The following is a 12,121-nucleotide window of genomic DNA, read 5'->3' on the forward strand; positions in this document are numbered from 1 at the left end:
CTGGAGAAATACTTGTTGATTGACAGATTGTCAGAGATAGGGGCTAAGGACCTGTGACAGATCCTAAAATGATATTGATGGAGATCTAATTGCTAGGAGTCATGAGAGCTCCTTGAATGGAGGTTAAATGCCAAGGATGGAGCAAGTCTAAGTGTCAGTGAGAGAGGCCTAAGGGACAGAGATGGCAATGAAATGTAGGGAATGAGAGGGACCTAGTCTTTGGCTGGGTTATTAAAAGCCACAGGGCTTCCTAGCTGTGTGACCCTGGGCAAGTCACTTAACCACTATTGCTAAGCCCTTACCTCACTTCTGCCTTGAAACCAATACACAATATTGATTTTAAAATGGAAGACAAGGGTTAAAAAAAAGCCATAGGGCTTAAGTGATGAGAATAGAGGATACAAGCATGGGGACATGAGGCAAAGTCAGGGTGGGAGTGAGGAGAGGCTTAGGAATTTGGTCTTGTCCCAGTCTGAGGAAGACCTAGATGTATCCTTTTGGTGGCCAGGGTCTCAGTGCTTCTTTAGGGGATCAGATTTGATTTCATATTCCTCCCCCCTTATAATCATTTAGCTTTTCTGGATAAAAGAACAAGGAGCTTGGAGTGAGGACTCCTGGGTTCTGTACATAATTCTGAGCATTCTGGGGTTTTCCTCCCACTATTTAGAAAATGGGAATTATCCCTACCCCTATTGAAAGGATGGATGGGTGGATGAGAGGAGAGGAGGAGAAATGACTTAGATTTAGGATGGTTTGGGGCCAAGCTCAAAGGTCAACCTCCAAAACAAGTGAGCGTGGACCTTGGTGCCCAGGAGCTAGGATCTTACCACACACTTTGTTGAATGGGCTACATTGGATGGAGGGCACCCAGAAGTCAGAAGAGCCAGTGTCAAAAACGACTTTGAAGGTTTGGGGTGAGCTGCCAATACTGATATCACCATAATAATGGGTCTGTAGGCATAAAAAAGGAGAGATGGACTGAGGGCAAATCTCCTCACTCCCTTGGACTTCAGTTTCTCATCTATAAAATGAGCAGATTAAATGATATGATCTCTTAAGGGATCCTTGAGTTGTGAGATGCAGAATAGTGTACTGGAAGGTGTGAGGAACTGACTTATTTTTCAATCCCAGCTCTCAAAAACTAACTGTGTGGCCTTGGGCAACTCACCTAACTTTGCTGAACCTCAAGTTGCTCATCTATTAGATGGGGATTATACCTTCTTGAACCATGTACCACTAAATATAAATAAAAACACTTTGTAAACCTCAAAGTACTATAAAGACATGAATTGTTGTTAATATTTTTACTTTTCTTTGCCTTGCAGTGTTTTTTCTTTGACCTAGAAGTTCTGAGTGTTGGTTATAACATTTCTAGAAGAATTCATGTGGGAATTTCTTTCAAAAAGTGACGAGTGTGTTCTATTTCCATTTTGGCCAATGATTCTAAGTACTCTGGGTACTTTCTTCTAATATTTCCTGAAATATATCTAGGCTCTTTTTTTAATTGATGTTCCATAGGTAGTCCATGGTTTCTTATATTTTTTTCTCCTTGATTCATTTTCATGTTTAGTCATTTTTGCTATTAGATACCTTAGATTTTCTTCTATTTTTAAAAGTCATTTAGCTTTGTTTTATTGTTGTCTTATGGAATCACTGACTTCTATTTTGTCCAGTCTAATTTTCAAGAAGTTTGTTGCTTGGATAAAGTGTTGTATCTCTTTTGCCATGCCTTGATTCCCTTTCTAATTCTTTCTTTCATAGCTCTTATTTCTTTTCTATTTTTTCCTCTATTGCTCTCATTTAACTGATAAAAACATTGAAAAAAAAACTATTTAAGACCCTTGTTTCATATCTGCTAGAAATTCTAGCTGAATTTGTGCCCTGGGGAGCTTTGGGGAGGAAAGGGAAAGGATCACTAGTGGAGAGCTTACATCCTTATAATTGGTAAGAACAGCAGAGAATACTTTATTATTCAAGGAGTTGTCTTCCCGGTTCAACTTCCCTATGAGCTTGCGATTCAACTTCATGGTCTCTTTGGGTGAGGCCATTTTCTTGAGGGGAATCCTGACCGGGAATAGAGGAAAGACAAGACAATATTAGATTTTCCCAAAGTCCCCTACTCAATCCCTTCAGATTATTTCACTCATTCCCTTGCCTCCAGTTAAGACTATACCAACTTCTCAGACCAGGCAGTAGAGAGCTGGGCCCATTTCTAAGACCACCAGAGCAATTCTAGGTCAGAGGTATCAAGGGAAATTTTACCTGAACCAGGTTAAAATGTAATTACAAAATGTTTAACAAAATAAATAAAAACATGATGAAATATTAAAAAGGTTTGTGATTTTCCAAGTCAATATGTGTCACAGAGGGATCCATTTCTAGTGGAGTTTGACACCACTGGTCTAAAAGCTTCCTTTGCTCCTACTTGCTCAAGGATTTTTTCTTTCACTTAACCTTAATTCCCCCAGCTTATTTTCTGCATTTAGATGAAAACTGCAATGCCCCAACCCCCTCTGCACACATATGTACACCTCTGCCACTTCTTCACAAGGTAACAAAACATAACTCTTCCATACATAATGACGGAGCTATGAGTGGCTACTAGGGCTCAGTGCTGTAGACATTTGGGGCCAGTTAGAGGTTCTAAAGGACAGAGTGCTAGACTTTAAGTCAGGGAGATTTGAACTTAAAGCCTGCCATAGACATTTGCCAGTTTTGTGATCCTGGACAAGTCATTTAACCTCTTCTAGTCCATAAAATGGGGATGATAATAGTATATACTTCATAAGGTTGTATGAATTAAGTGAGACAACATAGCAAAAGTACTTTGAAATCTATTTTTTAAAATTCAAAACTCTTATTTTCTGTCTTAGAATCAATGCTGCCTATTTGTTCTAAGGCAGAAGTGCAGTAAGGGCTAGGCAATGGGGGTTAAGTGACTTGCCCAGGGTCACCCAGCTGAGAAATGTCTACAGACAGATTTTAACCCAGAATCTCCCATCTAGACCTAGCTCTCAATTCACTGAACCTCCGAGCTACCCACAGTACTTTGAAATCTTAAAGCACATAGAAATATTGATTATTATTATTGGCAAGATTTCTATATCATGTTTTCATTGTTAAAAGGGAGGACTTGCTCTGAAATAGAGTGGGTAATGTTTTGTTCAAAAGTAATTAATAAAAGTAATTATATTCATTAAATATATCATACACAACAATTCTGCCATATATAATTGAGCACATTAATTATATAATTAACATTAATAAAATTAATTAAAATTATCTTCACAAACATTTTATGAATCTATTCCTCTTGCCCTCTCCAAGATGCCAAAATAAAATAATCACAATAAGGGGAGTGGGAGTGAAAGAGATCTGAATTCCGAATATCCATATGATCAGTCATACTCTTCCTGGGCCTCAGTTTCCTTATATGTAAAATGAGGGGATAGGACTAGTTATGGGTAATATTCTTTCCAGATCTAAATCTGCCTTCCTATAATCTATTCTTTTTTGTAGAAAATACACACTCAGCACTAGGAGACTTAAGGAAACCAGAGAGGCTGACTTATTCTTATCACTGACACGGCCACAGAATTTCCATCTGCCCCCAGCATGGGCAGAATGTCCTTACTGATCTCTTAGACAAATGTTGGCGGCTGGGTGGATCCACTGGGAGCAAGACGAGATCATGCTAAAAGAGAGCTTTGAGTTAGAAGTCAGGAGAGCTTCCTTCCAGCTCTGAGATTCAGGGATTTCCTGGAGTCCTGAGGAAACCAGTTGTTGTTATGTAGTCAATCAGTCACGTCTGACTCTTTGTGACTCCATTTGGGCTTTTCTTGGCAAAGATACTGGAGTCATTTGCCATTTCCTTCTCCAGGTCATTGACAGAAGAGGAAACTGAGGCCAAGAGAGTTAAAGTGACTTATCTAGGGTCACATAGCTAGTAAATGTTTGAGGAGAGATTTGAAGCTAGGCCTTCCTGCCTTCAGGGTCAGCATTTTATCCATTGTGCAAGGGAGCAGCTCAGGCAAAAGTCTAAAACAGGGGTTGGCAACCTTTTTGGCCGTGAGAACCATAAACGCCACATTTTTAAAAATGTAATTTCGTGAGAGCCGTGCAGTGCTCACAATGTGTGCTTCTGTAACAGCGCCTGAAAAAAAAATTGACTTTATGGCTCCTGCAGAAAGAGCCATATCTGACCCTCAAAAGAGCCAGATATGTTTTGAGAGCCATAAGTTGCCGACCCCTGGTCTAAAGAGCTGCTGGGGAAGGGAGCAGGGGATGGAGTACTGACTAGGGAGTTAAGAATGAGGTAATGCTATGTGGAAACGGTAGGTGGCAGCAGAGCCTCACAGCAGCCCAGCACAAAACTGACACACCAAGGTGAGTATTGAGGGAAGAAGATGATGGAGGAGTCTTGTGGAGAAGAGTCAGCAGTCCTATTGCTGAGACCCCTGAAGGATTTTTGCCCCTCTCTGTCCACCTCAGTGTTGCTGCCCTGAATGCTATGCTCAAGCCAAGATGCATCCTTGATGACCAAGGAGAGCTCTAGCTCAAAGGGGTATTGGAGGCCATTCAGCCCAGCCTTACATTTTAGAGGTAGGGAAACTGAGGTTAGGAGACTTGCCCAAAGTCACATCTGAGGTAAGATTCAAACCCTCTTTCTACTGTACCAGTCACACTAGCAACTGTCCCAGGGCCACACCCTCCCCCAGAAGGATGATGCAAGAACTCATCTCTATCCTAAGTTTTATTATTATGGGTTTTCCTCTTTCCCAGCACAGTCTTCCTGTGTGAAGATGATCCATATTGCTGAAAGCTCCCAAATTGTCATCCTAACCCCAAATACCCTCAACCCAAACATACATTCACACAGAGTAAATGATTAGCAACTGGCTCTCCAAGGGAGGAATGTGCAGAAGACACCATTTTAAGCTTAATCTGCATTATTAACATTTTCTCTATCACTTTCTTAAGTTTAGACAATCAACAAAATAAGAAATCGAGATCTGATTTGTAGTTTTGCCAATTTTGGAAGTGTAGATGCTCCCCTTGAAAATTAGCCATTAGGCCTAAGGAGCCTGCATGATTTACTCATGACATTTCCCTTACCTAGAATTCAGCATGCTCCTTTCTTTTCCTTTACGAATCTGGTTGCTATGCCATTTGGTGCATACATATTGAGCAATGTTATTTCCTCATTGTCTATACTGCCTTTAATCAGGATGTAATGACCTTCCCTGTCTTTTTTAATCATATCTATTTTTACTTTGGCTTTGTCAGAAATCATAATTGCTATTCCTGCCTTCTTTTTCTCATTTGAGGCCCAAAGGATTGTGCTCAAGCCCTTTACCTTATACTTGTGTATGTCCACCCACCTCATATGTGTTTCTTGTAGACAACATATGGTAGGATTTTGGTTTCTAATCCACTCTGCTATTTGCTTCCTTTTTATGGGCGAGTTCATCCTATTCACATTCAGAGTTATAATTATCAGTTGTGTATTCCCCAACATTTTGGTATCCTCTCCTAGTTCTACTCCTTCTTCTTACACTATTTCTTTTTAAACCAGTGGTTTGCTTCATGCCAGTAACCCATGTCCCCTCCCGTGATTTACTTCCCTTTCTACCCCCTCCCTTATTATTTCCCTCTTTTTATTTTTAAGGCCTAATGAATTCCCTCACCCTTCTTCTCCCCTCCCTTTTTTGACCTCCCCACTCCCCTACTCCCATTGGTTTATCCCTTCTGACTTTCTCAGTAGGGATGGTAGAGTTTTATATCTCAATGGATAAAGCTACTCTTCCTTCTCAGGGTTAATTACACTGAGAGTAAGGTTTAAATATTACCTCTTAATGCTCTCTTCCTCTCCTTCTCACAATAGTATTCATCCCTTCCCCTTCCCATGCCCTCTTTTTGTGTAATAGAATATCCTATTTTTCTTATTCATTCAAGTTTCTCTTGGTGTCCTCTACTATTCACCCCCCTCTTTCCACCCCCTTATCATCTTAGACCATTTAGTATTCCAACCTCTCCCTATGAATAATTCTTCTAATTACTATAATAGTGAATACTACAATAGTGAATAGAGTTCCTTACAGAGAATTATAAATAACATTTCTCCACATAGGAATACAAATAATTAGATCATATTGAAGCCCTTAAAGAGGCAAATTTAAAAAAATACAAGTTTTCTTTCTTTCCCCTCTGTTTCTTATTGACCTTTTCATGTTCTCTTGATTTTTGTGGTTGGATATCGAACTTTCCATTTAGTCCTGGTCTTTTCTGTGCAAGTGCTTGGAAATCTCCTATCTTGTTGAATGCCCAAACTTTCCCCTGGAAGTATATAGTTAGTTTTGATGGGTAGGTGATCCTTGGTTGTAAACCCCATTCTCTTGCCTTTCTGAATATCATATTCCAAGCCTTGCAGTCTTTTAGTGTGGAGGCTGCTAGATCCTGTGTGATCCTGATTGGTGCTACTTGATATCTGAATTGTCTCTTTCTGGCTTCTTGTAAAATTTTTTCTTTTACTTGGAAGCTCTTGAATTTGGCTATTATATTCCTGAGGGTTGTCTTTTCTGGGTCTAGTGTAAAGGGTGATCCATGGATCCTTTTAATGTCTATATTGCCCTCTTGTTGTAGAACTTCAGGGCAATTTTGCTAAATGATTTCTTTTAGTATGGAGTCCAAATTTCTATTAATTTCTGCTTTTTCAGGAAGACCAATGCTTCTCAGATTGTCTCTTCTAGACCTGTTTTCTTGGTCTGTCACTTTCTCAGTGAGATATTTCATGTTTCCTTCTATATTATCAGTCTTTTGACTTTGTTTTATTTGTTCTTGTTGTCTTGAGAGATCATTAGCTTCTAATTGCTCAATTCTAGCCTTTAGGGACTGGTTTTCAGCTATAATCTTTTGGTTTTCCTTTCATTCTGGTCATTTCTGGTCTTCAATTTACTTGCCTCGCTTTCTAATTGTGAAATTCTGCCTTTTAAACTCTTATTTTCTTGTCAGATTTTGGTTTCCAATTTGCTTACCATTTCATTTGATTTTTGGGCATCTTTCTCCAATTGGGAGTTTCTGTCTTCTAACCTATTAAATTCCTTTTGAGCTATTTCCCACTTCTCTCGCCAAATCTCTTCCATCTTTCTCATCATCTCAGATTTGAACTCTTCAATAGCTTATGGCCAGTTTTCATTATTTTGGTAAGGTTTGGATATGATTACTTGTTTGTTCTCCTCTGCTGTTTGCTCTGTTGTCTGGATTTTATCTGTGTAAAAGTTGTCAAGTGTTATAGATTTCTTCTTGATGATCTTTCTCTTTTGGGGTTCTTGTCTCTGGCTTGCCATTGTTAGCCCTGCTCCCTCTCAGGTTTATCCTCACACTCAGGATCTGTCTGCGCTCTTTAGGCTCCTGAGGTCTCAGGTCTAGTTGTTCTCAGGGTCAAGCCGCCTGTTGGTCCCCTTGCTTGTTCCTTTGCCCGAGGCTCCTTTAACAGTCTCAGGGAACTGCTTCCACAGTCGTGCACCCCTCTGCACTGGTCCCCACTCAAGGTCCGCACCTGAGCTCAGGATCTGTGTCTGTGCTTGCGTCCGCACCCACACTCGTGCCTGCGTTCAGGGTCTGTGTTCAAAGTCCACACGTTCTTTAGCCTCTTGGGGTCTTAAGTCTTGCTGCTCTCAGGAGCAGACCCTGGTGACCCCAGGTAGCTGCCAAGGACTTAATGCATGCCCCAAACTTGCTCTAACTCTTGTGCACTGGCTTTGCCACTGTAGGTTGTGTGGGGTGGGGGAGGGGGTTGCTCAGCTCATGTTTAGTGAGAGCTGTTTCACCCCTTTATAGCATGGAGATTCCACGTACCTCCAATGCTGTGCCTTGTTGTGGGGTCCTTTTGTTCCTCTGGATTTGTTTTTATGTCTTCTTGAGGAGTCCTATATGTTTTGGTTAGGAGAGGTTAAGGAGAGGCTTTTTACTCTGCCACCATCTTAACTAGGAACTCGCTCCTTTCTTTTCTTTGCTTTCTGAAAGTCTGCCTAACTTTCAAGATCTGCCACTTTCTTGCTCTTCTATGAAGCCTTTTCCCAGCCTACTTTTTTTCCCAGTGTTCTCTACTTCTTTTAAATGCCTGTAGAATTTCCTGTCTGTACTACATAATAGATAGCCAGGTGGCACTCTGAATAGAGTTGTCAACTCTGGAGTCAGAAACACTTGAGTTTAAATCCAACCTCAGACACTTAATAGCTTTGTGACCCTGGTCAAGTCATGTTACCCTGTTTACCTCAGTTTCCTCATCTGTTAGATGTGCTGAAGAAGGGAGTTGCCAAATACTCCAGTATCTTTGCCAAGAAAACCCCAAATGAAGCTACAAAGAGCAGAACATGAATGAAATGATACAATGACGACTGAGTAATATAATAATTGTCAATAAATGACAGCTCCAGTTCCACCATTTCCATGAAACTTTCCCAAACCACACTCCCCCCAAGATAGTTTCTCATCCCTCCAATCTTCCCAGAGCATTGTGATCTCTCCTTTGCTGTTTTCTCTCCTCACCTTGAATTATGATTAAAAATGTAATTATAATGAAGGGCAGTTGGGGCAGCTGAGTGAATAGAGAGCCAGGCTTCAAGACAGGAGGTCCTGGGTTAAAATCTAACCTCAGATACTTACTAGCTATGTGACCCTGGGCAAGTCACTTAACCACTATTGTCTAGCCATTACCACTCTTTTTGCCTTGGGACTGATATTTTTTATTGATCCTAAGATGGAAGAAAAGGGTTTTTCAATAAAGTGAGAGGAGTAGAATCTGGAGAATGTTATATGTAGCAACAACAATAAAGTATAATAATCAAGAATGAATGACTTAACATTGATTCTAAGATGGAAGGTAAGTTGTTTTTTTGTTTGTTTGTTTTGTTTTGTTTTTTAAATAAAGTGCTAACCTCACTCCCTGGGTGAATGTCAACTTCTTAAAGGTTGGAGCCATTTTATTTTCATTTTTCTGTCTAGAACATTGAACACAGTGTTAGTACAACATTGTTTATTTCTTCTCCTAGATCAGTGATTCCTAAAGTGGGCGATACCAACCCCTGGTGGGTGCTGCAGCAATCCAGGGGGGTTGTGATGGCCACAGGTGCATTTATCTTTCCTATTAATTGCTATTAAAATTAAAAAAAATTAATTTCCAGAGGGCTAAGTAATATTTTTTCTGGAAAGGGGGTGGTAGGCCAAAAAAGTTTGGGAACCACTGTCCCTCTCTCCTCTAGCTTTTCATGATACTGCTCTTTCTGGGTCTCCTTCTGCCTGCCTGACCTCTCTCTTAGTGTCCTGGACTAGATATTCATCATTGTTGCACCTACAAATGGTGGATGTTTCTCAAGGTTTTGTCCTGGACCCTCTTCTCTCTATATACCATCTACCTTGGTGATCTCATCACTTCCTATTGATTTAAATATCATCTCTATGCAGATGATTCTCATCTTTTCTTCCAGCTTGAACATCTCTCCTCCATCTTGCATATTGGTCATCTTCTCCTGGATGTTCCATAGATCTCAACATGTCCAAAAGAGAATCCATTAGTTTTCCCATTCCTCCATTTTTCTAAACTTCCCTATTACTGTCCAAAGCACCACTTGCCTCCTATTTACTAAGACTCCAAATCTCAGTGTCATTCCCAATTCCTTTCTTGTACTCATTCTCTACTATAGTCAATGTCTCGTCAAGTCTTGTTGTTAAATTTCCAGAAAGTCTCTTCTTTATGTCCCCTTTTCTCTCTAGTCATACAGCCATCACTCTGGTGTAAGCTCTCCTAACCTCTACTTCAATAGCCTTCTGGATGATCCCCCTTCCTCAAGTCTCTCTCCCCTTCATTCATCCTCCATTCAACTGCCAAAGTGATTTTCCAAAAACATGTCTCCCTTCTTATTTTGGATGTTTCAGTTTTTTGGTCTCTTTGTGACCCCATTTCGGGGTTTCTTGGCAAAGATATTGGAGCGGTTTGCCATTTCCTTCTCTAGCTCATTTGATAGATGACAGAACTGAGGAAAATAGGTTTAAGTGACTTGCCCAGGGTCACACAGCTAGTATATGTCTGAACCTAGATTTGAACATAAGTATATGAGTCTTCCTGATTCCAAGTCCAGTTCTTTGTCTACTGTGCCACTTAAATGCTCTTTATGTCATGAAATAATAATGAGCCAGCAACCAATGTTTGATAGAGGTGAGATAGAGGGAGTCTATGAGGTGTGAGACTCTTCTAGCTCTCCCCTCTTGCTGAATATACACTAAGAGACTTTGAGGGGGTGTCACCCCGAAACTGGGTGACCTGGATGGTCATGCCACCCCACAGGAGTTGGGTGGGAGGCTTCCCTATAAGATGAGGTATGGGGTACCCCAATCTGATTCTTAATGAGGGAGGGGTTCATGCAAACCTCCCTCAAGGTCAGTCAACTTCACATTGGGTGGTCTGGTTTCAAGATGGAGGCAACCAGACCAAACTGTGGTTCCCCTCCCCCTTGTTGTCTCTCAGCACTCTGGAATGCTATCTGATTAATGAATGGAAAGGGTCTTTCAGCAAGGTTGGGTATTGGGAGAAGGAGCCTAAGAGATTGCTCCCAAAATAGAGTCCAAACACTTAGCTGACTCAATGATTGAAGTCTTGCTGGGTGAGATGCGATGGAATCTTTGACCAGGGAATCACGGTTTCAATGTCCCAATGAAAGATACTCAGGAAGACCTCAGGACTGGATTCCAGCTGAGGTGTCCTCCTCCTCCTTTCTCTTTCCAGTCTTCGCCAGAAGACCTCTTCTCCCCTTCCTCCTCCAGAGAATCTCCCAGAATTCCCTCGGTCTCAACTGTCACCAACTGTCATCAACTGTCAGCCACTCCTTCTCTGGCTCCTTCTGTCCCATCCTCCTTGCATAAATCCCATTCTTACAGTCACCCTCTCTACTAAATAAACTGTAGAAGGCCTTATGGTTATATCCACAATAAAAATTTTTTGAGTTAGCACTTATTTTTAATATATAACACCTTTGAGCATAAAATATCCTTATCCAAGAGAAATAAATTCTCATATTAGTTATATCTAAAAGCCTATGTCCCATTTTCCCCCTCCCTCTTATCCTCTCTTCCCCAAGAAGGCAGATCATATGACATAAGTTATACATATGTTATCATATAATACATATTTCTCTGTTCTTCATGTTGTGAAACAAGACACGTAGTGTTTACACTATAGAAATAAATGAAAGGAATTGGCCACACAAGACTCATAAGGCCTGATTTTGTCAGTTTTGCAGGTAAGAATGCTATAAAACTGTACTAGGTTACTATGGGGGAAATTAGTTATTCTTTATGGTTCTCAATTTCCCCATCTATAAGAGGAAGTATTACAGGTTTTTGAGAGAAGAGGAAAGTTGACATAGTCAACAGGTACCCCTGGACCGATTTTTCTCTGCTTATCATCTTTAGCCTTAGGTACTTGCTGCTCCTTCTATTTGGCTTACTGCCCTGTTGCCTATACCTAGACAGAGAAGCCCTTGCCCCTGCTTATTGACCCACAGATGTTGCTTTTCTCCTGATGATCATATGGAAAGCCCTCTCCTCCCCAAGGTTCTTTGTCACTTTATTTCCCCCACTGTTAGTCAGCTTAGACTCCCCTTAACCTCCTTCCTCTTGGCCTTGGTGTTACCTATATAAGCCATCACTGGGAAGACTGAAGAAGCAGGTGATCCAGGTTACCAGCAGGAGCTCCCAGCAATCCATCCTGGTCTATCTGTCTGTCTGGCCTGGGATCGAGGCTGCTTGTTCTTTTCCAAGGTCCATTTGCTTTTATATACTACTGAATTCTAGTTGGGATCCTCCTCTCCTCTGATTTATAGCCTGGAAGGACAGGAGTAATAAATCCCCAGCTGAGGGCTAACCCTTGGTACAGAGCCTGGTTTCACCTGTTTCTAGTCAGGGCAATAGGGAGAAAGACAGGGAGGGTTGGTGGTGGGAAAGTAGACCACTATTCAGTAATGCCAGCAGGTCTATAAATCCATCCCACTGGTTACATGGCCTGTCCTGGGTTTCATGATGTAGGTGACCTCAAGAATGAGATGGGGGAAAAAACCTTCAGTGA

At 41.0% G+C, this 12,121-nt stretch overlaps 1 protein-coding gene across 1 annotated transcript in view; it reads right to left on the reverse strand.

Annotated features, from left to right (window-relative positions):
• LOC123245961 (renin-like) overlaps positions 1-11,763 on the reverse strand; it is a 41,778-nt gene extending 30,015 nt beyond the window's left edge. The window contains exons 1-3 of the mRNA XM_044674929.1: positions 11,690-11,763; positions 1,932-2,064; positions 828-951 (exon numbers count right to left, since the gene is read on the reverse strand). Of these exons, the coding sequence (XP_044530864.1) occupies positions 828-951; positions 1,932-2,064; positions 11,690-11,763 (331 nt within the window). The remainder of the gene's footprint in view (positions 1-827; positions 952-1,931; positions 2,065-11,689) is intronic.
• Positions 11,764-12,121: the final 358 nt, after the last annotated feature.

The sequence above is a fragment of the Gracilinanus agilis genome, chromosome 4, assembly GCF_016433145.1.
Source record: "Gracilinanus agilis isolate LMUSP501 chromosome 4, AgileGrace, whole genome shotgun sequence".
NCBI classification, from domain to species: Eukaryota; Metazoa; Chordata; class Mammalia; order Didelphimorphia; family Didelphidae; genus Gracilinanus; species Gracilinanus agilis.